The sequence below is a fragment of the Diaphorina citri genome, unplaced genomic scaffold, assembly GCF_000475195.1.
Source record: "Diaphorina citri unplaced genomic scaffold, Diaci psyllid genome assembly version 1.1 scaffold389, whole genome shotgun sequence".
NCBI lineage: Eukaryota > Metazoa > Arthropoda > Insecta > Hemiptera > Psyllidae > Diaphorina > Diaphorina citri.
Genome location: NW_007377824.1, coordinates 136,816 through 161,304, shown reverse-complemented (window position 1 = coordinate 161,304; position 24,489 = coordinate 136,816). Strand labels below are relative to the sequence as shown.

At 39.2% G+C, this 24,489-nt stretch overlaps 1 protein-coding gene across 1 annotated transcript in view; it reads right to left on the bottom strand.

Moving 5' to 3' along the window:
- Positions 1 to 24,122, bottom strand: part of LOC103508338 — a 30,884-nt gene extending 6,762 nt beyond the window's left edge. The window contains exons 1-8 of the mRNA XM_008472886.1: positions 24,090 to 24,122; positions 23,130 to 23,302; positions 22,605 to 22,841; positions 22,180 to 22,299; positions 21,855 to 21,941; positions 20,990 to 21,192; positions 20,712 to 20,716; positions 17,431 to 17,502 (exon numbers count right to left, since the gene is read on the bottom strand). Of these exons, the coding sequence (XP_008471108.1) occupies positions 17,431 to 17,502; positions 20,712 to 20,716; positions 20,990 to 21,192; positions 21,855 to 21,941; positions 22,180 to 22,299; positions 22,605 to 22,841; positions 23,130 to 23,302; positions 24,090 to 24,122 (930 nt within the window). The remainder of the gene's footprint in view (positions 1 to 17,430; positions 17,503 to 20,711; positions 20,717 to 20,989; positions 21,193 to 21,854; positions 21,942 to 22,179; positions 22,300 to 22,604; positions 22,842 to 23,129; positions 23,303 to 24,089) is intronic.
- Between the last annotated feature and the right edge of the window lie 367 nt (positions 24,123 to 24,489).

The window sequence follows — 24,489 nt, the reverse complement described above, 5'->3', positions numbered from 1 at the left end:
GGTTCAGCAGGAATGCCGAGACCGATATCGTATGGAGAGAGAAAAGAGAAGAGAGAAAAGAAAGAAAAAAAAAAGAAAGAGAGAGAGAGAGAGAGAGAGAGAGGAAAAGGTATGAGAAATAGAGAGAGGAATAGAATAGTCGAGTTAGAAAATGGAAAATGGACAAATGGTAGCATTGTTATTACGAAACAACAGGAAAAAAAAGGCTTGAACTAAAACAATACATTGTACCTACAATTATTATTACAACCTGCAAACATATGTATTAGAATATACAGGGGGGACCAGATGTCAGGTACCAAATTTGTATCACTGATATCAAAGTGAATGACAAACCTCTCTAAAAACAGAGAAGAGAGCGATTAGCTTTTTACTCTCAGCTGTGTTCGGTTTGCAGTCGTCTCTTTCCTCTACCTGCTCTCTGCTCTATTCTCTCAGAGTCTCAGCCCCACTCTGTTTTTAGCCTTAGTAAGGATAGTTGAGGAGCTGGTAGAAATATTCGCGAAATGAAATATTCCTGGCATAAAGGCCTCTTAGGCATATTATGACCTTGGCAATTCTCACATGCCAAAAGATGGAAAAATGATGTATCACCAGCATAAACTAATGTTTTTTTTTTGCAAAAAGTTAAGTGTTGTGGTTCTAGAGATAGAGCGATCAGTGTGTGAACTATGAAATGTGAACTGTGAATGGATCTCGTTCTTATAATATAAGATTATTCTTTTTTAATTAGACTTTTATTTTAATTAGATCAGCACCAATCAACAGAAGCTAAAACCACCACAAAAATACAAGAGAGGGAAAGAAATCAACTCTCAATATTATTTTAACAAGTGCACGACTTGCCTTCCTTCTGAATACAGAACCCTGAATATCTAAATTCCTATGTGATATCGATGTGTAACTGTACTTCTCTATGACGAGGAGGGAGAGGGAGAGAGAGAAGGGGGGAAGAGAGACAGAGATAGAGATAGAGATAGAGAGAGAGAGAGAGAGAGAGAGAGAAAAGAACAGGAAGAGTGAGAAAGGGAGACAGTTTCCAAGTGAAGAGGTAAACCTGTGACAGGGAGAGGGAGGAAAAGAGAGAGGGAGGGGGAGAAAGAAGAGGGAAAGGGAGAAAGAGAGAGAGAGAGAGAGAGGAAAAGGTATGAGAAATAGAGAGAGAGAGGAATAGAATAGTCGAGTTAGAAAATGGACAAATGGTAGCATTGTTATTACGAAACAACAGGGAAAAAAAGGCTTGAACTAAAACAATACATTGTACAATTATTATTACAACCTGCAAACATATGTATTAGAATATACAGGGGGGACCAGATGTGCGGTACCAAATTTGTATCACTGATATCAAAGTGAATGACAAACCTCTCTAAAAACAGAGAAGAGAGCAATTGGATTTTTCCTCTCAGCTGTATTCGGTTTGCGGCCGTCTCTTTCCTCTACCTGCTCTCTGCTCTATTCTCTCAGCCCCACTCTGTTTTTAGCCTTAGTAAGGATAGTTGAGGAGCTGGTAGAAATCTTCGCGAAATGAAATATTCCTGGCATAAAAGCCTGTTAGGGATATTATGACCTTGGCAATTCTCACATGTCAAATAATTGGAAAAATGATGTATTACCAGCATAAACTAATGTTTTTTTTTTTGCAAAAAGTTAATGAGCCACCCTGTACAAGTAGGTAGGTAGGTACATTTACAATTTACATGTAAAATGTAAATCCGGCAGGTTTTGAGCGTAACAATATCAGTGATAAGCATCACGGATCAAAGTACATGTGTAGCAAAGATTAACATACAGGGTGCTCTCACTCGATGGTGCTGGGTGCACTTAGTACCCATTGGTAACGATATCGGCAGTTTTGACTCTCGAAACAGAAGTCACAGGTTCGAAGTCCAATAGGAGAAGTTTTGGTTTTGGAACCCCAGAATTACATACAAAGAAGAAGGAGGAGGAGGAGACGAAAACGAAGATGCATATAAAGAAGAGGAGAAAGAAAGAGGAGAATAAGAAAGAGAAGAAATGGCTAAAATAATAAATTAAAATGGCAATAAAAATGGCTCCTCCATTCGAAGGTAAAACCATTAGCCAATCAATGAGGTTATTGCTCTTTGATTAATCTACAATGGATTAATGCACAAAAGTCTGTACGTGTGTATGTATATGTATATTAACTATGTACATATATATGTACATAATTATCTACTTATGTAATTATCTACAAACATGTGGAAAGCTGAAAAATTCCATGTATAACTTTATTCCACTATGTTCCATTTCCACTATGTGTAACTTTTTCTATGTACCTATATACATATGTCCTAACAATTAATTTTATAGGAATTCCAAGAAGAAAACTTGGGTAACTTACACTCATTTCTCATTATCAAATGGTCTTCTTATGGAGTTCTTAAATAAATTTGATTACTTTTCCACAGTTCTTTGCTCTAAAAAAAGAAAGAAAAAGAATTATAGGAGGAGGAAAAAAAGAAGAATTAGGAGTACCTAGGAGAAAAAAGAAGAATTAAAAGAAGAAAAATAGAAGTAGGAGGCGAAGAGAAAAAGAAGAAGGAATGAGAGCAAGAAAATCTTCTTTTCCTCGCATGAAATTTATACTCGACTCCAAAAACTCTCGTCTTTGAAACTTCGTCTTCTGAGCTGAGATAGTGAAATGGATTATCCAATACCTTCTCCCCATTCCACTTCTTCTCCTCCTCCTCCTCTTCTTCCTTATTCTCTTCAGCCTATTTCTCTTCCTCCTCCTTCTTCTTCTTCTCTAAAATAACACAGTTCATCCTCGTCCTGAGATGAATTATCCTTGAAAGAAAGGATAACCAAAATACGTAAAATACACCAATGGCCAGATCAGGCTACCATTTTTCTGCTGGGTAAAAATGTTAAAATCCGCCAGGATAGATAGGTATAAAAAAATAGGACCATGACCCTCAAGGGGCAAAGATATCCATACCAAGCTGCCGGACTTAATTTCTTTTTTTCAATAAAACATAAAACTGTGCCCACATAATATCAGACATTGTTCCTAGTTCCTACATTGCTCGAAGCAGTACATCACTGTGGATCTTCCTCCAACCTTCCTTTTTTCAGGGCTTTACATATTCAATATTCAAAGAGGCAGTAAGTTTTCCTGAAGTAACTCTTCCACCCCCAATGACCAGGAATATTTATTCCTGTCCATTACGTCACTAGGATTATCAGGAATATTCCCGTCCTATTCCTGTCCATAGGAATATTTATTCCTGTCCATTACCTCACTGGGATTATCAGGAATATTCCCGTCCTATTCCTGATGTCCATGGGAATATTTATTCCTGTCCATTACCTCACTGGGATTATCAGGATACTGTGGACCTTCCTTTTTTCAGGGCTTTACATATTCAATATTCAAAGAGGCAGTAAGTTTTCCTGAAGTAACTCTTCCACCCCCAACGACCAGAAATATTTATTCCTGTCCATTACGTCACTAGGATTATAAGGAATATTCCTGTCCATAGGAATATTTATTCCTGTCCATATTCCTATTCCTGAATCCTGTTGAAGATAATCCTCGACACGAGGACTGTAGCTTCCTGGAGGTTATATTCAGGATTAGCCTTACTGCTCTAGATGCTGACAGCAAATAGAGGCTTCAAATTCAGTGTCCAGGAGGCACCACGCGCTGAAAAAAAGTTCGTGATCTAAACCCCCCCCCCCCCCCACCTTCTCAACATCCTTGTATAAAACAGGATATAGCAATACAGGGTAGGTGTAGCTGTACATTGTTTATACTGTCAAGTCTGTTAAAATAGGAGTCCCCCTAAGTCTCCTGTAAAGTCCCCTAAGAAAAGTTCACATTTTAGACGGGTCGTTTGATAAGTTCGTGGACTCGGATACTTCTTCTTGGTATGACGCCCAAATCTAGGTGCTACTGCAAAGTATGTCTTGTTTTAGGAAGGTACACCAAATTTCATTAATACGTTCCTATTATTAGCCTTTGATTCACAGCTATTATATACATAAAAAAAATTGTACAAAATAAACATGTTTGGACAGCCTAGTTACCTTGTAAGGTTGCTCGTCTACCTTGTAACTTGTAAGTGCTGAAGCCACATGTTCGATTGCCCCTCCAGGGCAGCTTAGCTTTTGCCCTAAACGTTCTATAGGAACCGCTAGCTTTCTTCCATCCTGTCTTCTTGCTATCATAGACTTGGAAAAAGAAAAAAAAATCATAGTTCCTACCTATTAGGAATTTTCAAGGACCGTCGCGAATGACTGGAATTTCGGTCCACTGGTAATGTACTTTCGTGCAGAAGGTCCCGGGTTCGACGCTCTCGAAAAATTGCACTTGAATTTCAACGAGTCTTAGAGATGGAAGTACCTATCTAGATAGTGATGGGGAGAAAGAGAAAGAGAGAAGGTAAAGGGAGAGAAAGAGAGGGGAGAGAGAGAGGGAAAGAACAAGTCTAACAAAGCTCATAAATTGCACTTATAGTATAATAAAAATAAATAATAATTAGTAGGTAAGAGAGAGACAGAGAGAGAGAGAGAGAGAGAGAGAGAGAGAGAGAGAGAGAGAGAAAGAGAGAGAACGAGGTTAACGTGTTACATAAGTAATTAGGGGTTTAATTAGGTTTAAATTTAAACTAGGGTATTAGGCTATTAGGTACCTACCTAATACATACTCGTACATAATTATGTAGGTTAATGAAGCATCTTTGCACATGGTTAGTATAAGGATGGGTGACCATGAAGCATATTTGCACAAGGTTATTAAAAGAATGGGTGACCATGCTTCTGGCTTTTCCCGGGCATACTTGGACAGAGTAACGCCAGCCACTCGCTATCAGGTAGACCTGACGGGTGGATCTTTTCAACCGTACCTGTCAGGTCTACCTGATAGTGAGTGGCTCGCTAAGGTTAATGTGAGGAGACAGGTAGCTTTGGTGACAGCATGAAGGGCAAAACCCAATTCACTCTAAAGACCTTAACAGCTATACCTACCTACTGTCTTAGCCAGCCTAGTTAGCTTAGTTGGTAGCGCGTCTGCCTTGTAAGCGTTAGGCCGCGGGTTCGATTCCCGCCCGGGGCGGATTTTATCCTGATGGGACAATGTTCGTTCTCGGAACGACTGGCTTTCTCCTAAAGGCTATAGAGAGTGAGTGAGAGAGAAAACGCTGAAGAGTGAGTGAGAGGGAGATAGAAGGCTATAGAGAGTGAGTGAGAGAGAAAACGCTGAAGAGTGAGTGAGAGGGAGATAGAAGGCTATAGAGAGTGAGTGAGAGAGAAAACGCTGAAGAGTGAGTGAGAGGGAGATAGAAGGCTATAGAGAGTGAGTGAGAGAGAAAACGCTGAAGAGTGAGTGAGAGGGAGATAGAAGGCTATAGAGAGTGAGTGAGAGAGAAAACGCTGAAGAGTGAGTGAGAGGGAGATAGAAGGCTATAGAGAGTGAGTGAGAGAGAAAACGCTGAAGAGTGAGTGAGAGGGAGATAGAAGGCTATAGAGAGTGAGTGAGAGAGAAAACGCTGAAGAGTGAGTGAGAGGGAGATAGAAGGCTATAGAGAGTGAGTGAGAGAGAAAACGCTGAAGAGTGAGTGAGAGGGAGATAGAAGGCTATAGAGAGTGAGTGAGAGAGAAAACGCTGAAGAGTGAGTGAGAGGGAGATAGAAGGCTATAGAGAGTGAGTGAGAGAGAAAACGCTGAAGAGTGAGTGAGAGGGAGATAGAAGGCTATAGAGAGTGAGTGAGAGAGAAAACGCTGAAGAGTGAGTGAGAGGGAGATAGAAGGCTATAGAGAGTGAGTGAGAGAGAAAACGCTGAAGAGTGAGTGAGAGGGAGATAGAAGGCTATAGAGAGTGAGTGAGAGAGAAAACGCTGAAGAGTGAGTGAGAGGGAGATAGAAGGCTATAGAGAGTGAGTGAGAGAGAAAACGCTGAAGAGTGAGTGAGAGGGAGATAGAAGGCTATAGAGAGTGAGTGAGAGAGAAAACGCTGAAGAGTGAGTGAGAGGGAGATAGAAGGCTATAGAGAGTGAGTGAGAGAGAAAACGCTGAAGAGTGAGTGAGAGGGAGATAGAAGGCTATAGAGAGTGAGTGAGAGAGAAAACGCTGAAGAGTGAGTGAGAGGGAGATAGAAGGCTATAGAGAGTGAGTGAGAGAGAAAACGCTGAAGAGTGAGTGAGAGGGAGATAGAAGGCTATAGAGAGTGAGTGAGAGAGAAAACGCTGAAGAGTGAGTGAGAGGGAGATAGAAGGCTATAGAGAGTGAGTGAGAGAGAAAACGCTGAAGAGTGAGTGAGAGGGAGATAGAAGGCTATAGAGAGTGAGTGAGAGAGAAAACGCTGAAGAGTGAGTGAGAGGGAGATAGAAGGCTATAGAGAGTGAGTGAGAGAGAAAACGCTGAAGAGTGAGTGAGAGGGAGATAGAAGGCTATAGAGAGTGAGTGAGAGAGAAAACGCTGAAGAGTGAGTGAGAGGGAGATAGAAGGCTATAGAGAGTGAGTGAGAGAGAAAACGCTGAAGAGTGAGTGAGAGGGAGATAGAAGGCTATAGAGAGTGAGTGAGAGAGAAAACGCTGAAGAGTGAGTGAGAGGGAGATAGAAGGCTATAGAGAGTGAGTGAGAGAGAGAAAACTGTAAAGAGTGAGAGAGAGAGAAAACTGTAGAGAGTGAGAGAGAGGGAGATAGAAGGCTGAAGAGAGTGTGTGTGAGAGAGAGAAGGCTGTAGAGAGTGAGTGAGAGAGAGAGAGGGAGATAGGCTGAAGAGAGTGAGTGAACGAAATGACAGTTTCGTAAATGAAGCTAGGTATAGGTATACAATATAGATACATATAGATAGGTAGGTATAGAGTTAAGAAATACATCAGTAGGTAGTACCAGGGCCGTATACAGGATTTTGTCGAGAGAGGGGGGGAGGAGGAGGTAAAAGAGTCCAAACAGTAATGTAGGGGAGGGAGGGGGGATACGGCCCTGATTGGTTTAGGTAGTTTACGTAGAGGAGAATGCAAAGTTACAGAAAAGTGATGTAAAGGGGAGATAGAGGAAGGAATATGAGGAAGAGTTAAAAGATAAGAACAAGAAAAGAAAGAACAGGGAGAGAAGAGAAGGAAAGGAGGGAGGAGAATAAAAGAAAGAATATCGAAGAGAAATAAGAGGAGGAGATAGAAAAAGTAGAATAGGTAGGTAATGGGAGAGAAAAAGAATAAGAAGAAAAAAAGAGAGAAGGGAAAATGTAAGGAGAAGAGTACCTAAGAAGAGGAGGAGGTGTAACAGAAAAGAATAGGGTAAGGGGAACTAAAGGAAAAGAAAATAAGGAGGTAGAAAATAAAAAAGATCATAGGAGAAGGAGAACGAAGGAAGGAGCTACACATGTTTCCGCCTGACTGGGTCTTGCTCTATGGTTTTTCCAAGAAGTTTCCATCTGATGGGAAATTATTCTGAGATTTATGATTATGAAATTCTCTGGAAAGCTTCAATATCTCAACAAGAAGAACAGCCCCATGACAATTCTGTGTCTCACGTGTCGTGAAGGATTACGTCAGCTTTTTTTTTCTACTTTTTTTTACATAAAAGGTAAGTTACGAGGTTTTTTTTTCTACAGTTAATATCTTCCGACTTATGTTGTACTTTCTGAATTTTTTAATTAGGAAAATTGTGATGAAAATGATAATAAAAAAAGAGCAGAGCAAAAAATGAGATTTTAAAACGGAGGAAGAAGATAAAAAAAAAGGAAAGGAGGGAGGAGAATAAAAGAAAGAATATCGAAGAGAAATAAGAGGAGGAGATAGAAAAAGTAGAATAGGTAGGTAATGGGAGAAAAAAAGAATAAGAAGAATAAAGAGAGAAGGGAAAATGTAAGGAGAAGAGTACCTAAGAAGAGGAGGAGGTGTAACAGAAAAAAATAGGGTAAGGGGAAGTAAAGGAAAAGAAAATAAGGAGGTAGGTACAAAATAAAATAAAAAAGATCATAGGAGAAGGAGAACGAAGGAAGGAGTGGGAAGGAGGTATAATAAAGGAGAGAGGGAGGGGGAAGAAAGTTTTACCAGAGTCCAGCGTGCAGCGGTTGCTATACGTGATCCAAATAAAAGATTTATATTATCTACCGTAACCTATGTATAGAACAGGGGTTTCCAACTTCCATGTGTATGCGGGCCACATGCTACATTGGGAAGTACTTCGCGGGCCAGATATGTACATAGGGGAACATTGTAGGACCCCCTCAACTTTTAAGCAGTCCGATCGAATTTCGAGCGCCGCAGGAGAAATTTTTCAAAAAAAAAAAACTATTCTCCTAATTGTAGTTGAACACTAAAGGGGGTCAGTTTGCAGGTAAGTTTGTACAAATCCCAAAAAGCTTCGCGGGGCACAAAAATGGTCTGGCGGGCCACATGTGGCCGGGGGCCGCTAGTTGGAAACCCCTGGTATAGAGCATATCTATACCTACCCTCTACCGTCAGGTAGCCTAGCATTTGCTGGATTTGGCCATTATAAAGTATATATCTATGTAGGTACATTAAGTATATGTACCTATGTATATCCATTAAGTTTATACATTAGCAAAATCTGGGCCCTTCTAGGTACTGATGGTAACATGCTGGACTCTACATATATAATGGCCATATCCCCCTTAAAAAAAAAAAAAAAAAAAAAAAAAAATACCTACTGTCTTTGATTTCATAATTGGCTCCATGTTTAATGGAAATACTGTCACATATTCACAAAATGTTCCAGAGTCAATATACTCGTATATGTATTATCCCAAAAAATTTGTACGCGAGTATATCAAGGTATAGAAATTGTGAAATATGAAACCAAAGAGAGAGAGAGAGAGAGAGAGAGAGAGAGAGAGAGAGAGGTAAAAAAAGAGAAAGTGGAAGGGAGAGAGAAAGAGAATGTAAAATTACGCTGACATTGGCATGACAAGGAAATGCACCTGGGAGTAAGTGAGAGAGACAGAGATACCTATGTAGACGGAGAGAGAGAGAGAGAGAATCAGAGAATGAGCGTGTACGAGAGAGATAGAATGAGGAAGAAAAAAATAAAAAAAAAGATTGGAAAGAGAACCCTTCTCTAAGGAGATAAAGAGAGAGAGAGAGAGGGAGATAGAAGGCTATAGAGAGTGAGTGAGAGAGAGAACGCTGAAGAGAGTGAGTGAGAGGGAGATAGAAGGCTATAGAGAGTGAGTGAGAGAGAGAACGCTGAAGAGAGTGAGTGAGAGGGAGATAGAAGGCTATAGAGAGTGAGTGAGAGAGAGAACGCTGAAGAGAGTGAGTGAGAGGGAGATAGAAGGCTATAGAGAGTGAGTGAGAGAGAGAACGCTGAAGAGAGTGAGTGAGAGGGAGATAGAAGGCTATAGAGAGTGAGTGAGAGAGAGAACGCTGAAGAGAGTGAGTGAGAGGGAGATAGAAGGCTATAGAGAGTGAGTGAGAGAGAGAACGCTCTCTCTCTCTCTCTCTCTCTCTCTCTCTCTCTCTCTCTCTCTCTCTCTCTCTCTCTCTCTCTCTCTCTCTCTCTCTCTCTCTTGTCCTTTACAAAGGTTTGTCCAGGTTTCAACATCTAGAAGAGAGAGAGAGGAGGATGCACTTTTGAAATGAAAAACATTGTGTCCACAAAGTAGGTAGTGTCGGGGGTGACCCTTCCTCTGTTGATGAACAATGACCGCTGAAACCCTGCAAGAGAATGTCTGCTATGGTTGATCTAGATAAGTCCTCTGCTTTTTGACTTGTTGAGGCATCCAATTACTTCAAGCTTCTTGTATGCAAACCTTTGTAAACCAATCTCAATGGTGTAGTGGTTAGCACGGTGGACTTCGGATCTGGAGGTTGGTGGTTCGAGTCCAAGTCAAGTCACAAAATTTAGCGTAGTGTATTCAACGGGGAACGACATTTGTGACAGGTATATTATGCTCAACACGATTAAAATTCCTTTTTTTATGTAAACCATTGTTATAAAAAATACCTATATCTACATCTATCTATCTATTGCTTCAATCCTAGGATTGGTTGGCAACATCTCTCCATCTGTCTCTGTCCTGGGTCAATTCTTTCATTTCTTCGTAATTGTTGCAACCAGCGAAATCTATGATTTGGTTGATGTAAGATGTCCTTGATCTTCCTTGTCCTTGTGCTCCTTAATCTACATATATAAAAAATTTAAAAAAATATATATCTTGACTGCATAACTCATTAAAAAAATCTAATTTAATTTCAACCAATAAAATATAGTCAAACCAATCTCAGTGGTGTAGTGGTTAGCGCGGTGGACTTCGGATCTGGACTAATCTGGAGGTTGGTGGTTCGAGTCCAAGTCAAGTCACAAAATTTAGCGTAGTGTATTAAACGGGGAACGACATTTGTGACAGGTATTTATGCTCAACACGATTAAAATTCCTTTTTTATGTAAACCATTGTTATAAAAAATAGGTACCTATGGCGGGCCACATGTGGCCCGCGGGCCGCTAGTTGGAAACCCCTGGTATAGAGCATATCTATACCTACCCTCTACCGTCAGGTGGCCTAACATTTGCCGGATTTGGCCATTATAAAGTATATGTACCTATGTAGGTACATTAAGTATATGTACCTATGTAGGTACATTAAGTATATGTACCTATATACATTAAGTTTATCTACGTAGATACCTAATACATTAGCAAAATCTGGGCTCTTATAGCTAGGTACTGATGGTAACATGCTGGACTCTATAATGACCATATCCCTGCTCCTTTAGTACCTGAATGTTAAGCAGAGTCCTGCTATATAGGTACTGCTATTACTATCATAATAATAATCATGATAATAATAATAGACTCTTGAGTGGAAGGCAACCACTTAGGCGAGATTAACGCCTTAGGCGTTCTCTACCACCTAACCCTTAGAGCTCCATTATTATGTGGTCAAATTCTCAAAATCAGTGAGGATAAAATTCCATACCTCGGCTGGGATCGAACCCACGCCCTCCTGTTTAACAGGCGAGCGTCTTGACCAATACGCCACCGAGGCAGGTATTATAGTGTACCTATTCTATCGAGATCAACTGAATCACGTTCACAGCATGAACTTTTTTCCATTAAAATCCTTTGATAAGTCAGTAAGACTTATGTACCTATAGTCCTATACCTATATGTATGGGTTTTCAGTAGATGTCAATCAACTTTGAGCGTAGCTGCTAACCGGATGAGTGATTGGGTGACCATCTGGTTAATCGCTTTTCCGGGCAACAATCAGGTTGGATGAGGAATATGAGTTGGCAGGTAGCTTTTGTCGCCATGTAACATGTAACCGTATGGAGGGTATAACCCGCGGTCCTATATAAAAATCTCTTTTCCTGATGACTTTTCTCAGGTCCCACTCAAGTTGTTTGAGGCTAATAGGTCAGTTGCGCTTACTTGGGTGAGGTTTCTAAGATAAAGAACAGAAAAAATGAGGAACTAGGGAATTTTTCTTCTACGACTTTTAGATCCCGAGATGAATCGATTTAAAAAATACCGGTAAATCTTGAACTCTGACGTCACAGCATACGCTCCCATACACGATGACGTCACATCAAACTGTCCTGAGCAAAGCTCCCTCGCAGGTAACACATTAATCTGTTTGTGCGCATGCATTTTCTGCGCAATTCATGTTTGTGCGCTTACGTTTCTGCGCATCTCCTGAGGTCTGACGTCAGAGTTCAGGACTCTGACGGAAAATAAAAACTGAATTTTCGACCTTTTACAGTTATTTTTTCGGAGTTTTGACCTCAGATTTGGATTTTTCCCAACTTTTTACACATAGGAATCGACCATTTGTTAATAATTTTTACCCATTTGCAACTGCTCCATTTGAGCAGGTGGGTAGCAGAGGCAGCTTGTCGCCGAAGGGACGGTAAAACCCCGGTCACAGAAACCCCTCGCAGTTATACTGGTGACATTTAAACCCCCATCAAACAAAGCGAAATTATTCATTTCCTCAAAGGTGTGTTCCGGCGGAACATTTGATTTTTGACAAAAATACGGATTGTTCCGGGAAATAACGTACGGTTGGCAACCCTAATTATGAGTAGCTTTGTCACCAAATGGAGGGTAAAACCCCGGTCACAGAAACCCCTAGCAGTTATACTGGTGACATTTAAACCCCCATCAAACAAAGCGAAATTATTCATTTCCCAACCAATCTCAGTGGTGTAGTGGTTAGCGCGGTGGACTTCGGATCTGGACTAATCTGGAGGTTGGTGGTTCGAGTCCAAGTCAAGTCATAAAATTTAGCGTAGTGTATTCAACGGGGAACGACATTTGTGACAGGTATTTATGCTTAACACGATTAAAATTCCTTTTTTATGTAAACCATTGTTATAAAAAATACCTATATCTACATCATCTATCTATCTATCTATTGCTTCAATCCTAGGATTGGTTGACAACATTTCTCCATCTGTCTCTGTCCTGGGTTATTTCTTTCATTTCTTCGTAATTGTTGCAACCAGCGAAATGTATGATTTGGTTGATGTAAGATATCCTTGGTCTTCCTTGTTCTTGTGCTCCTTAATCTACATCTATAAAAATTTAAAAAAAAATATCTTGACTGCATAACTCATTAAAAAAACTAATTTAATGGCTGGGATCGAACCCACGCCCTCCTGTTTACCAGGCGAGCGTCTTGACCACTACGCCACCGAGGCAGGTATAGGTATTAGAGTGTATTCTATCGAGATCAACTGAATCACGTTCACACCATGAACTTTTTTCCATTAAAATCCTTTGATAAGTCAGTAAGACTTATGTACCTACATGTATGGATTTTCAGTAGATGTCAATCAACTTTGAGCGTAGTTGCTAACCGGATGAGTGATTGGGTGACCATCTGGTTAATCGCTTTCCCGGGCAACAATCAGGTTGGGTGAGGTTGATATGAGTTGGCAGGTAGCTTTTGTCGCCATGTCAACGAATGGAGGGTACATATATAACCCGCGGTCCTGAAAATCTTTTCCTGATGGCTTTTCTCAGGTCCCACTCAAGTTGTTTGAGGCTAATTTGAGCAGGTGGGTAACAGAGGCAGCTTGTCACCGAAGGGAGGGTAAAACCCCCTTCCAAACACCACTTACCCCACTCGGGCTGGGTGAGGTTATTATGAGTAGCTTTGTCACCAAATGGAGGGTAATACCCCGGTCACAGAAACCCCTAGCAGTTATACTGGTGACATTTAAACCCCCATCAAACAAAGCGAAATTATTCATTTCCTCCACAGAAGCAAAATGGAGAGAGATTGGGAGAACAATTTTAATTTAATAAATGTTCGGGCGACCGAAACAAATATTAGCTATATCAGAGAGCAAATAATGTTCACATTAACATGAACATGAAATAATTATGTATCCAACATTATGTACTTGTCACATAATTGAGTTTCGTCCTTGCCAAGGCAAAACGTTCTATATCACTAGTTGTTCAGTGAACTGAAAAACCTAATGCTCTGAATAACGGCTGCCACATTAAAGGACCCAAAGAAATGTTGAAAAGAAATGGTTTTCAGATTAAAATGGATGTTTTAGTTGACCTAGCTCTAATTAAAATGGGTTTTTATTTAAGTTAACCTTACAGTTTGATAGAAGTGAACTACACAGACAGAATCAATTTCATTTCATTTGGCTTTGATTTTAATAGCTCTGAATAACGGCTGCCACATTAAAGGACCCAACCTGACCTGACCCAAGGATCCATACCTCAGAAAGAAATGTTGAAAAGAAATGGATTTCAGATTTCTGGTTCATCGAACACATAAAATGGATGTTTTAGTTGACCTAACTCTAAGATATATAAAATGGGTTTTTATTTAAGTTAACCTTACAGTTTGATAGGAGTGAACTACACAGACAGAATCAATTTCATTTCATTTGGCTTTGATTTTCATATCATTTGACTGCAGTCACTGAACACTACACGGTACGAATGGAAATACTCCGTTTCGCCTCAGCAAGGACGAAGTTCCATTTATTTTATCGTCCTGTCCACTCTTGCAAGTCTCCAGTGATTATCACGCAACATTGAGATTGAACATTTCCAAATGAATTGGGTCACTTCCACTAATAATGGTCCCTTCCACTAATAATGACCGAAAGTACTTACAACTCAATATACAGTATATGTTTCAGATAAAGGCCAAAAATGGCCGTTTGGTCCACAAGGGCTGGGTCAAAAAATAACTTGACCATCTGGCTGGGGGGCTTTAAACAGGGAGGATACCAGCTTAAAATTCCCCTTGCTAAAGAAATAGCAAAGGTTGAGTGCGAAGGGCTTCCAGTAGTCAAATTTTTGTAACCAAAACCAAATGTCAGCCCAAAGCAATCACTCTATTTAGGGCTGATTGAGAGGCTGACGAAAAACGCCAACCCCATCTGTAGTCTGTAAACGGGAACAGACGAAGGATAGAAAGGATTCCCAGATAAAAAATACCAAAAGGGTTCTAAAAAAAAAAAAAAAAAAAAAAACAAAAACAAAAAAAACAAATGAACAAATAAAATAAATAATGTACAATAATATAAAAGTGAGAATACAGTCCGCTTCATGTAATAACACAGTTATGTACCTACCTAACTCCTAAACTAGAATAACCAACGCTATGACCTAGTTCTACATGTGGGAGGGAGAAGGAGAGAAGATAGATAGAGAGAAGGATAGAGAGAGACAGAAGAGGGAGAGAAAAGTTTAGGAGTTTAGAGAAGAGAGAGAGAGGGATAGAAGACACAGAGAGAAGGAGGGAGAGGGACAGAGAAAGAAATAGAAAAGGAGAGGTGGAGAGAATAGAAAAGGAGGACAGTGTAGGAGTGAGAGGGGGAAGAGGAGGGATAGAAAGAGAGGGGGAGAGGGAGAAGTAGGAAAAAGTTTAGGAATTTAGAGGAGAGAGAGAGAGAGAGAGAGAGAGCAGTAGAGGTAAATGTGTGTGAGTGAGAAAGAAAGAGGGAAGGAAAAGAGAGAGAAACGGTTTGTATGGGGTGAAAAACAGAAATAGTGGGAGGTGTAATACGTGTGAGAGAGAGAGAGGGAGAAAGATGATAGTAAACTAGTGTGTTTCTATGGCAACGGGTCATAACTGCATCGCGCCTTATTGCATTCAAGTCTCTCTCTCTCCCTCTCTTTTTCTCTCCCTATTACTCTTATTCTCTTTCTCCTTCTCTCTCTCCCTCTCTTTCTCGCATTACTCTAGCTCTCTCCCTCTCCTTCTCTTTCTTCCTCCCTTTCTCTATCTTCTCGCTTTAAATATTTGTTTCCTACTCTCTATCACTCTCCCATTTCTGGTTCTCTCCTCTCTTTCTCGCATTACTCTAGCTCTCTCCCTCTCTTTCTCGCATTACTTTAGCTCTCTCTCTCTCTCTCACACAAGGCTTACCTGCATTTCTTGAGTGGAAATATGTAGTTGTGTTTTTACAAGAATGTGTGTACGATTATACAAGTAGGTACAAATAACAAGACTAACAAGAGGATAGAATTAGTACAAATAACAAGAGAAGGGAGTTAGTACGAATAACAAGAGGATAGAGTTAGTATAAATATAGAGTTACGGATAAGTATAGGTACAAAGCTTTTGTTCATATCAGTGCTCCTTAACACTAAAGATTAAGGAGAGAGGAGAGAGAGAGACACAGAGAGAGAGAGAGAGAGAGAGAGAGAGAGAGAGAGCGAATGTTTGATTTTATAAAGGGTTGATTGTCGGGTAGAAACTACAATCGGACTGAAAACTTAGTTTAACTTAAATTTCAATCCAAAGACTCCAAAGTTTAATCCCACCAATTAATAAACCAAGTTCCTACTCAAACTGTCCGGCCCTTAATATTACTCTCTCTCTCTCTCTCTCTCTCTCTCTCTCTCTCTCTCTTGTCCTTTACAAAGGTTTGTCCAGGTTTCAACATCTAGAAGAGAGAGAGGAGGATGCACTTTTGAAATGAAAAACATTGTGTCCACAAAGTAGGTAGTGTCGGGGGTGACCCTTCCTCTGTTGATGTACAATGACTGCTGAAACCCTGCAAGAGAATGTCTGCTATGGTTGATCTAGATAAGTCCTCTGCTTTTTGACTTGTTGAGGCATCCAGTTACTTCAAGCTTCTTGTATGCAAACCTTTGTAAACCAATCTCAATGGTGTAGTGGTTAGCGCGGTGGACTTCGGATCAGGACTAATCTGGAGGCTGGTGGTTCGAGTCCAAGTCAAGTCACAAAATTTAGCGTAGTGTATTCAACGGGGAACGACATTTGTGACAGGTATTTATGCTTAACACGATTAAAATTCCTTTTTTATGTAAACCATTGTTATAAAAAATACCTATATCTACATCATCTATCTATCTATCTATTGCTTCAATCCTAGGATTGGTTGCTGAAAATGTAATATTAAGGAGTAGGATGTGGAAGTAAGAAGAGAGAGGGAAGATGATGGAGAGAGAGATTGTTTTATTGTGTATATGGTACATTTATTTTAACAAAAATTAAAGTTTACAATTAAGCATCTCCTAAGCTCAGAGAGAGAGAGAGAGAGAGAGAGAGAGAGAGAGAGAGAGAGAGAGAGAGACAGAGAGAAAAGAGATGTTTCTTCCTAGATATTGGTTAGTTACGAGTAAAGGTAGTATATTTAGGTTAGGTATATCTATGTACCTATGTGTACCAAGTGTACCTATATTGGTTAGATATCAAAATGCATCAATTTTGCTTTCAATTCCGAAAGTTTTCCTCAAGTTAGCTCACTCGGGAGTTATGAATGAGAAAGAGAGAGAGAGATAGAGAGAGAGAAAGAGAGAGAGAGAGAGAGAGAGAGAGGAAGAGGAGGGAGGAGGAGTAAAAGAGAGGAAGAGGTGAGAAAGAGAAAGAGATGAGAAATAGAGAGGTTTTGTGCATTAGGGAATTTCGGAATGGGAAAAGCCACTAGTCAAATATTAGCTACTTGATAGATTGAGTACCATTATCTACCTACCTATATTTATACAGTAGCATACTGTAGGTGTTGGGTCAACACGAAAACACCAGAAAGTAACCCCTTTCCAGAAGAAGGTAGTACCACTAATATATAAATATAAGGTGGTACGTCAAAATCTCTGAAAATTTCAAGTGGTACGTGTTTACTAAAAGGTTGAGAACCCCTGCTGTAGGTGTTGGGTTAACACGAAAACACCAGAAAGTAACCCCTTTCCAGAAGAAGATAGTACCAGTGTTGTACCTACTGTGTCAATGAAAATTACAAAGACAAAACAATCATAGGTATTTGCTGAAGACCTGTACCTACCCATTTAGGTCCCTATACCTACAAGTTTTAATACAGGGTGAATCAAATGAAAGGGGAGAAGACCTGCTGAACATTCATAGAATCATATTCACTGAAAACTTACCTAACCTCACCTACCCATTTACCTACCTACAAGTTATACAATACAGGGTGGATTTAATAAAAGGTGAGAAGAGAAGACAATCATATTTGCTGAAAACTTACCCAAGATCTTTTCTCCTTGACTTTGAGTACATCACGTCTACTGGTATTGCTACAATGAAATCCAATGCATTGCTGAAAATTCGAAACAAAACAGACAATGATTAAATTAACGTAATCTGATCTAGGTAAATCTATATAAATAAAATTGTAGATTTGTCTGTACATTGCTTAGAATCGTGAAATTTTTAGTTATTCTTACTCCTTAAGCATCCACGATTCCAAAAATCACATCTATCTATATAAATAAAATTGTAGATTTGTCTGTACATTGCTCAGAATCGTGAAATTTGTAGTTATTCTTACTCCTTATGCATCCACGATTCCAAAAATAGCTGCAGGGAATCGAACCCGGGACCTCCGCTATGGAAGCCTGGTGTGATAATCACATAAAGAAAGAGACAGAGATATTTATTATACATAGTTGGAGACAAAGAAACACAAGGAAAGATTAACAGAGAGAGAGAGAGAGAGTGGGTAAGAAAGAGGGGGTGAAAGAGAGAGAGAGACATTGTACTTGGAGACAGACACACAAGGGAAGAAAGAGAGAGGATAGAGAGAGGGAAGAAAAGAAGAGGAAGAAAGAGACAGAGATATTTATTATACATAGTTGGAGACAAAGAAACACAAGGAAAGATTAACAGAGAGAGAGAGTGGGTAAGAAAAAGGGGGTGAGAGAAAGAAAGAGACATTGTACTTGGAGACAGACAGACACACAAGGGAAGAAAGAGAGGGGGTAGAGAGAGGGAAGAAAAGAAGAGAACAGAAAGCAAAAGAGAGACATCAGAGCAATAATAAAACACTTTAAATGCTGAAAATATTTCACTGTTTTTCTTGCGAGCACTCAGAAGAGAGAGAGAGAGAGAGAGAAAGGGAGAGAGAGAGAGAGAGAGAGCGGGGGGATACAGAAGCAATAAAAGCGTGTTTTTTTTTCAGACAGTTTTCTATTCTGAGGGAAAAACAAAAACGCTAACTTTATCTCTCTCTCTCTCTCTCTCTCATTCCACTTTTCATTCTCCGTGTGATGTTATTTATGGTGTTGTCTTCTTTTCCACTTCTCTTTTTCCCTTTCTACATAGTTACCATTTTCTTCTGGCTTTTCTTTCTTTGGTTATTTCATTTCTTTCCTCTCCCCCTCCCTAGTCCTCTTTTTCTTCTCTTCCTTCGTCTTCTTCATTTTCTTTTCCTCCTCCTCCTTCTTTTTCTCCTTCTTCTCCTTGCTCTCCCTCTTCTTTTTTTGTAGGTACTTCTCTTCTTCATTCATTTCTTTCCTCTCCCCCTCCCTAGTCCTCTTTTTCTTCTCTTCCTTCGTCTTCTTCATTTTCTTTTCCTCCTCCTCCTCCTCCTTCTTCTTTTTCTCCTTCTTCTCCTTGCTCTCCCTCTTTTGTTGTAGGTACTTCTCTTCTTGATTTTCTTTTTCTTTTTTTCCTCCTCCTTCCTTTTCTCCTCAACTTCTTCTGCCTTTTCTTAGGTAGGTACTTCTCTTCTTTTCTTTTTCTGCTCATTTCACATCTCTCTACCTCTCCCTCCTCCTCCTCCTCCTTCTTCTTCTCTTCTTTCTTCTGCCTTTTCTTAGGTAGGTACTTCTCTTCTTTTCTTTTTCTGCTCATTTCACATCTCTCTACCTCTCCCTCCTCCTCCTTCTTCTCTTCTTTCTCTCTCTCCCTCCCTCTCCCTTACTTTCTATTTTAATGTTAAGACTTGTCTGTCTTATAAGCTCTTCAATTTCATGATAATGTTTTGTTTTCCGGTGGTGGGTAGATGCTAGAAGGTACGTAGCGTAGGTAGGTAGGTAGGTACCCTCCCTATCCTTCTATACTGGGAGGTATAAAGGGGGGATGGGAGGGGAGAAAGAGGAAGAGGAATCAGCGAGCAGAACACTCTCTCTCCCTCCCTCTCCCTTACTTTCTATTTTAATGTTAAGACTTGTCTGTCTTATAAGCTCTTCAATTTCATGATAATGTTTTGTGTTTCCGGTGGTGGGTAGATGCTAGAAGGTACGTAGCGTAGGTAGGTTGGTAGGTAGGTACCCTCCCTATCCTTCTATACTGGGAGGTATAAAGGGGGGGGGATGGGAGGAGAGAAAGAAGAAGAGGAATCTACAGCGAACAGAACATCCTTAGGGCACAGACAACGCGAAGAAAGTTCAAGGTGAAACCATCAGTGGATGTTGATGGGTGAAGGATATTGAGTAGGTAGATGATCCCTATCAACTTAGTTATTTTTATGTACTAATCGACGCAAGCTCCTAGCTTACTTCGGCTTGGTGGCTGGTGATAGTTTTATTTTAGAAAAAAAGGGGCAACTATAATATCCTCTCTGTTATTGAAACTACTGGTTAACTGTACAGCTCACTTCGAAAAATAGCATCTACGGAGCCCCTCAAAAGGCTCAATTGGCCAAATTTAATGAGTACCTAATTAAAGTTTGTTTTAAAGATATGTATACCTAAACGTACCTAATTTAATTAAAATCAGACAAAAGGTTGCGAGGGGTTAAATATTGAAGAGTTATAGTGGAAAAAACAAACAGAAAAACTGAATCCAAAATCGTCGAGTTAAAACTTAAAACTCGCTCCCTTCGTCCGATAATCCGATTTTACAAGGGCAAATCCTGTGAGGTTGGCCCTCACTTTTCTGATCAAGCCGCCCTGCTGTTAAGATTTCAAGTTTTATAACCTCAGAAAATAAGAAATGCTTTCCCCCCTATTATTATATTATCACAATTATTATTTCCATCCAAATATTGAGCTATTGACACACGGAGTGAAAAAAAAAGCGAAACTTTTAGGAAATATTAATGTAAAAAAAAAATATCTGGTGAGGACATCACACGACTTTCTATTACGGAACTAAAAAGAAAAAAAAACTACATAGTTAATTTTTCTTCGGACTTGGAAAATTTTCGACCAACACATGGAAAAAAAAAATATATATACCTATTTTCTATTCTTTACTTACTTTAGAATTTTTCCTCAGAAGCCAGAATTGACAGAGAAATCAAGAAAAATATGCAAAGATATAGGATGTGTTTCAAAGACTCACGCATAAAAGTAGTACATATTCAGAACTGAAAATCCCGATTCAACATTTTCGGATCGTGTGTTCCCAACCTTATCATCACAAATATTATCACCATGGAAATATCATTATTATTCCTATCATAATCACCATGGAAATATTATCACTATTACTATCATGATAAGATTGTAACTTCTTGTCGCCTCTTCTCACTCGTGCCAATATTTTTTTCTTTTATCACACTTCCCGTTTTTCCTATCCTACCACAGCTATAAGCAGAGGATAGAACAAGAGGGAATAGGATTATTGAGATATTGGAAAAATCCTACAATGCTACAGTGAGCACCAAAGTTGTGACATAATAACACAAAGAAACTGCATTTACAATTACATTTTACAATGGCCCAGATGGTCGCCCATCTTTTATCAAAATCGCGCACCATTCCATCAGTAATTTGTTGGGAATTTTCGCATTCAATGTGCTATCGCTATCACCGCTAACTCCTGTTATTTTCAATTTGTTTTATTCTTTATGTACTTACGAAAGAAATCGTCTCTCTTATAGAAATGATTCTTCTCCATGGATATGGTAGGTTTGAGTGGATACAGATTGGGCAAATCTATAGCAGACGCACTCTGGTGGTTGTCTAGGAAACTAGGTAGAGAAGAATCCGCCATGAGCACCTTGTCTCCTCTCAGGGCGAATTGGACCAAATCCTCGTCCTTCTCAATAGTTAGTTGAAATCTGCAGAGAATTACAATGTTCACCACTTAATGGTTTGGAGAAAAGGGAGGCCAAAGAAAAGGTGGAAGGATTGTGTGAATCAAGACTTGAGTGAGAAAAATTCACCAGGACATGAGGTACACCATAGGGCTGCCTAGAGGGGATTGACAAGAAACGCTGACCCTATTTAAGTAGGAAAAGGCTAGGAAGAAAAAGAATGGTACCTACATGAGATGCAACACATTCCCTATAGGGGACACAGCATCTCATTAGCTCATTCTTTTTTTTATTTTTTTGCCATCTTTTCCTTCTATATTTTCCCCTATTCTTTCTTCAGTCACATATTGAGTACTTCTTCTTCTTCTTCTTCTTCTTCTTCTTCTTCTTCTTCTTCTTCTTCTTCTTCTTCTTCTTCTTCTTCTTCTTCTTGTTCTTCTTCTTCTTCTTCTTCTTCTTCTTCTTCTTCTTCTTCTTCTTCTTCTTCTTCTTCTTCTTCTTCTTCTTCTTCGTTATTGTTATTTATTTTAATCTATAATGTAATGGCTGTCCATGAATTGTAAATAAATACTTGAGTATTTTGTTGGAAAAAAAAAGAATATGTAATCCAATCTTCCAATACAAGTGAAAATACAAAAATAAGTGCTAACAAACACAAAATAGTGTCCTATAACCTATATACTTACCTGGCATTATTGAGAACAGCACGAGTTGAAATGTCGAGAGGAGAAATGGACTCACATAGTTGAAGAAGTTTGTTGCTCACCAACATACTGAAAACAGAATTTAGGGAGAAAAATGTCGGGTGGTGAAATTGTAACTCAAGGAAGATATTTCCTAAAATGGCAATTGAAATTATGCTTTTACCAAAACCAAGAGGAGATAAGAAAGAGTGGGTTCGATTCCCACTTTGACATAAACTTTCCTATTTTCATAAGTTTCTTTTTGGAATGGCTAGCTTTCTCATATCCTGTCCTCTCTTTGATTTTGGGACAGTGACTTCATACTTACTTCTTCCTAAAATCAGTAATGCCATAATCCCGAGGGAATCTATAAGCAGGCCTCTCAGGATCTTTTCTAATAGGCAACTTCTCTTGAGCACCATCATACACCAATGCTGAATACAGGTTTCTGAAATAAGAGGAACAATATAAGATAATCTGAAATGAGATTTCTAAAATGAGAGGGTCTTTGTAGAATAATGTAATACTGAAAAAAAAATTATGGAGGGTGGCAGAATTGAAGTCACTACCAAAAATGAAAGGTTAATATGAGGAAGTAACTTATTTATTTACTTGATTAATTAATTAGGTAGCTGGTTATTTTTATTTAATTAATTAATGATGATTGCTTTTAATCTTTTAAATACTTTAACTTTAGCAACTACAAAATTTAAATTAATATTATTATATTTGTAAAGTGAAGAACATACTCACTTCTGTACAATCTTATGAACAGCATCCGCAACTGGATTCTCTTCTTTCAGTTTCAAAATCTTCTCAGGCAAATCATCATTGACTTCCACCGTGTTTGTCAATAGTTTTGCCTGATCTAAACCCTCAAGTAGAACATTGCTATCTCCAAAAGAAAAACAAGGGACTGGTTTGAAGTCAGGATGGTTGACATCTTTACGAAGCTGGGGTGGATTGAACACATGAGCATAATCAAATGATCTGTGGAAGGAAGCAAATAATGGATTTATGTAGATTCATGGATATATTTTGGATATTTAATAAATTTCAATGGTGCTCCTATAGGTATTGACCCAGCAAAGAAACTTGACACTACTTGGAAGAATATAAAATTATTAGGTACATATTTCCAAAGCTGAGGGAAAAATGGTTCCATTTAAAAATAAAAAGCACAGTATCCATTTGCATGAATTTACAGTATCCAATACTCCCTAAAATGATGGTAGGTATTTACATTGAATGATTGTCTTATTTTGTTTATTTACTCACATAACAGGCTTAGGTTCCTTGACAAACTCAAATGCACTTTCATATGGGATATTATGCTCATCCAGAACTTGCTTTGCAAAACTGTGCTTCTTTACAAGCCAACCCTTTGCTCTCCATTGGTATTTCCTCCAACGTGATCTGTGATGTGCATTTAGATATATCAAATTAAAGGTCTTTTTACCAGGAACACGAAAATGGTGGTGCAAATTTTGTCCAGAGAACCATAAAGCCAAAAAAACTGGTTATTGTGTTGAGGCAATGAGGCATACTTAAATGTTTGTCACAAATATCGTTCCCTAATTATTACACCAACATAAATTTTATGACTTGAATTATAGGACTCGAACCACCAACCTCCAGATCCAAAGTCCAACGCGTTAACCACTACACTCAGTGGTGTATTTGAAAGGTGTGTCCAAACTCCAACTTGGTCGACCGTCGATGGACGAGGTGAATCTATGTTGTCGAGGCAATGTACGGTTTCAGTTGACGTCGACTGACGCCTTTGGCTATTGATAGACAGCTGAATTAACTCATGACTTGACGGGAATCCCGACAAAGATCTTATCCCACAATCAAAGACAAGAGGACAGGTAGGAAGAAAGCTAGCCATTCCAAGAACAAACGTCATCTATTCATTTGAGATTAGAATGAGGGGATTGAACCCAAGACCTATCACTTACAAGGCAGACACTTTCAGAAGTTAAGAGCTGAAAATTTATCAGTAATAGACTGTCTGACAGTACTTGATTTGAAATTCAAGAGTTCAGGACTTTGGGATAACATTCAAAAAGCCTTTTTTGGGGTCCTTGGAACTGATATCCTATGCTGGAATAACCAATAAACGTAACAGCAATCAAATATTCTTACCTGATGTCAAATTCGGTCCTTTCCACTTTTTCTTCTCAGCTTCTCGCTTCCGTTCACAAATTTTGAAATGTCGCGCGCCAAACATCGAACGTTCACGAGGTTCACGGAGGGTGGACTTTGCATGCTGGGATGTAAAAAGTGAAGCCAACATTAGCGGCCATTTTTTTCTGATTTCATGATGGGGTAGTTTTTTTTTTCTCGGTTTACCTGTACATTAACAACTCTCTCATCTTTAGTAAAATGAATTTACCGATAAGTCACTGTTTGGACTCTCGCCCTCCGACCACTCCGTCAAAATCCTGAATAGGTACGGCCCTGCTGGGAACCTATAGTTAGAATCTACCTCTAAACAGGTTGTAGGTAGGTAGGTAGGTATGTATTGCCTATTTACCTACCTCTATTATTGCCGCCACGATTCCCTATTACATTGTAACATTTCGCTAGAATATGGGAGATGATGACTAAATAGGTAGGTATACCTACCATTAAA